The sequence below is a fragment of the Atta colombica genome, unplaced genomic scaffold, assembly GCF_001594045.1.
Source record: "Atta colombica isolate Treedump-2 unplaced genomic scaffold, Acol1.0 scaffold100, whole genome shotgun sequence".
NCBI classification, from domain to species: Eukaryota; Metazoa; Arthropoda; class Insecta; order Hymenoptera; family Formicidae; genus Atta; species Atta colombica.
Genome location: NW_017259185.1, coordinates 953,515 through 957,131, shown reverse-complemented (window position 1 = coordinate 957,131; position 3,617 = coordinate 953,515). Strand labels below are relative to the sequence as shown.

The following is a 3,617-nucleotide window of genomic DNA, read 5'->3' as shown; positions in this document are numbered from 1 at the left end:
ATATATATATTTATAGGAAAGATTTTCTTGAAGTATCATAAATATGTATTTAGCTACATACAAATTTGAAAATAATTTTCTTGAAATATCAAAATAATTATATAGGACGCTCCAGCATGATGATTGATGTGCAAAAAGTTTTGCCATTCTAGCAATCAACTTGAGATTCTAATTCTGTATAATTATTTTGATGATATAACAAAATTATTTTCAGATCAATATCTACATTTTTAGATATTTCAGCAAAATCATTCTTTTATGAATTCTCAAATATAAGATCAATTAGGAATGTTTTCTATTTTGTAAGTCGACAGTTACAAACGTTATTTTGTCTTTCTTGATGTGAGTAACAAGGACAGAACGATACAATCGATTTATGTCATTAAAATGAAAGCATGTTTTCAACCATGTCTTTAATCGAAAAGATAATAATAGCGATAATTCGTATAAAGTCATTGTTATGACTGCATCTTATATCTTTAATACTTATTCAAAATGGCAGTAATGACACTAATTATGCATACCTTTTGAACAAAATTATTAACCTATCGACAAAACGGCATTATAACTTTATATCGAAGTGTAAATTACTGATTGGAAACACAAGTAACTCAATTGTCAATACGTCTGCGATACATTATAAATATAATATAATTTTATGTCGATGTGTATTAATTAACAATTGGAAACACAAGTAAATTAACTTAATTATACATTCTCGATATATCATTATAAATATAATGATCATTATGAATATAAATTAAAAACCTATGAATATAAATTGAATATATAAATTGAATATAAAAACATTTTGATGGCAATATTTGAAATAATAACTTGCGATTTAGACATCGCTTCATGTTCTTATCTTCATTATATAATCAAGGAGGATGATATTTGGCAGTTTATTGTCGTGATTTATGGGAAAAGAATCGACAGGCAAAAGCTATAAAGAATATATTATCCTTACATTCCTAACACAGATAACGTCTCCAGGATATGTCGATAGCACAATAATATAGCGAAATTATCCGGGGATGGCATTAGCGTAGCATTGTCGTAATAAAATATCCGAGTAGCATTATCGACCTAACATTGTAGAAGTAATAAGTAATAAGTCGTCGGGGAATAGGCAAGAATAATCATGGACTAAGTGGAAAATGGCGTCACGAAGGAGTTATACACGGAGCTCGAGAAGGAACGAGCGAGAAGAGGAAGAGGAGGAGGAAGACGAGAAGCGACCAGCGGAGGAATAGGACTGAAGGAGAAGAAAGAGAGGGGGCAGAGGAAGTGAAGCGAATTAGCGAAGGTATACGACCGAAAAGGAGGCCACGATCGTTCGAGTAAACAAGTGTCTTGGCCGCGACTCGAGAGACCAGTTCCACCTTCCTTCTTCTCCTCATCCTTCTCCTCCTTCTCGTCTTTCTTCTCCTTGTCTTTTCTCCAAGTCCTGTCGCTGTGGCCTTTAACGCGTATGCGAGAGGTAATCGGCTCCAGAATTAACGTTACCATTCTGGATACCGCGATAGCCGATGATCGCGATGCAGAATTGTCGCAACAAATGGAATGGATATGCGAGGCAAAGTCGGAGGCTACTTCTTGTCAAAGACTCGTGACCACTCGTGTGAGGCACAAAGCAGCAAATTCGGTAGTTCTCGAAATCATGGTATTTCACCGAGAGAACGGTGTGACAAACAAAGCTTCTATTGTCTGGACGCGAAAAATTGTATAAATCAGGCTTGCCACAAAACTGGAAATCAGGGAATTGTCCGGGAATTTTGAAAATCCTTAACTTTAAAGAAATTTAATGTGTATCACACAATTTTGAAATACTACTTAATAATTAAACTTAATAATTAAATATGCGAGTCAGCAACATTAATAATAATTTACATCGCTATATTAAATTGACTTCTAAACAAAATATTTAATTTCCAAAGGATGAAAATACAAAAAAAATTTCGAAATATTCAAAAGACATTTCAAAATATTATTAAAAGTTGGTGAAAATTACAAAATTTTGTCTGGAAATCAGGAAAAAATTATGGAATTTTAAGATAAGAACTTGTAACAACTAGATTTCATGTATTTCTTTTATCCTCGCTACACTATGCTTGCTCAAAAGAAAAAAGATTCGCGCTAGGGCATAGTATATTTGCTAAAAAGATTTTTTCAACCGAGATTTGAATTTTATAAAATACAATGACTCAACGCGCTGATAGTATGACAACCGCGAATGCAAAAATCGCAATGTGATTCATCTAACAGCTGCTATGAATTCAAGATTGAAGCGGTAAATCAAAACATCTAGTGATTATTTATGCAATATTGCATCACAGAGCGATAGTAAGAAACAGCTTGCTGTGATTTACGATATTTATAAAGTTATTCGCGGCTTTCTTTAATGTATATAATAAGCGGACTTTTTCAATAGATAATACTCGAGCTTTTCTTTCGGTCCAGTAACATATGAGGGAATATGTATTTAACGGTTAGTTAATAATCGACCCGCTCTTAACCCCCGTTACACGTTACAATCCAGGATTGAGTCCTGCCGAGGTCATGCAGGGAGGATTATAGAATTGAATCATTATCCGGCTAATGAAAGTTTTCATTCGCAGTAACCTCGGCATGAAAAACAGATGAAAAAACGAAAAGTCCGAGCTATACGCGGTTACATTTCGCTTCTTGATCCTTTGTAGCAAACATGATATCTCTTTGTCTCTTTTTCTCTCTTTCTTCCTCTCTCTCTCTCTCTTGTTGTAGATCAACTTTGCGCATGTTATTAAATATTCTGTTTTCCAATTTTAATTTTTTTCTATTTTTCTATTTTGTTTTCTTTATCTTTATTTTTTTTAATAATTTTATTGTATGTATTTGCTTTCAATTATTCTTATTTTGTTGCTCAATAAGATATTGTTTTTAGCGCTCGAGAGAGAATTCGATTCTAGAGCGTTTAATAATTAACGATTTCTCTCTCTCTCTCTCTCTCTCTCTCTCTCTCTCTCTCAAGATCAAGGCTTCGTGATATTAGCGTGATTACCGCATAAGAAAATAATCTGGGTTAGTGCGAAGCATGTGTACATATCACGCGCGTGAAAACGGTGTGTATGTGATGCGTGCATGTATAATGTGCGTGTATGTGTTACAGGTCGTACATGTGGTTTCGCGGTAGATATATGCTGCATGTGTGTGTGTGTGTGTGTGTGTGTGTGTGTGTGTGTGTGTGTGCGTGCGTGCGTGTGTGTGTGCGTGCGTGTGTGTGTGCGTGCGTGTGTGTGTATGCGTTACATACGGCCATCCGAATGCCGATACCGCTCGATCAGATCGAACGGCCAGCCGATCGAGCCGAGTCTCGGCCATGTGAGTCAGTAAGACGTTTGCTCCGCATGCCACACCCGCAACGCATTGTGTGGATTCCGTTTGTCGTGCCACACGATGCAACGTGTTCTTTAAGATTTCAATGCCAATTTTTCCTGCAAGGTGAACGATCACTTTGCGATAAAATGCTTCTTGATAGTTTTCCACTTTTTAAATTTGTCTTGAATTTTTGGAAGAACTGAAAGATATTTTTTTCGCGAAATCAATTTTAGCGCTTTTACGCTCATTCATATAAT

At 35.3% G+C, this 3,617-nt stretch overlaps 1 protein-coding gene across 1 annotated transcript in view; it reads right to left on the bottom strand.

Moving 5' to 3' along the window:
- Positions 1-1,512, bottom strand: part of LOC108684566 (probable serine/threonine-protein kinase irlE) — a 30,567-nt gene extending 29,055 nt beyond the window's left edge. The window contains 1 exon segment of the mRNA XM_018188958.1: positions 1,377-1,512. Within this exon segment, the coding sequence (XP_018044447.1) occupies positions 1,377-1,512 (136 nt within the window).
- Between the last annotated feature and the right edge of the window lie 2,105 nt (positions 1,513-3,617).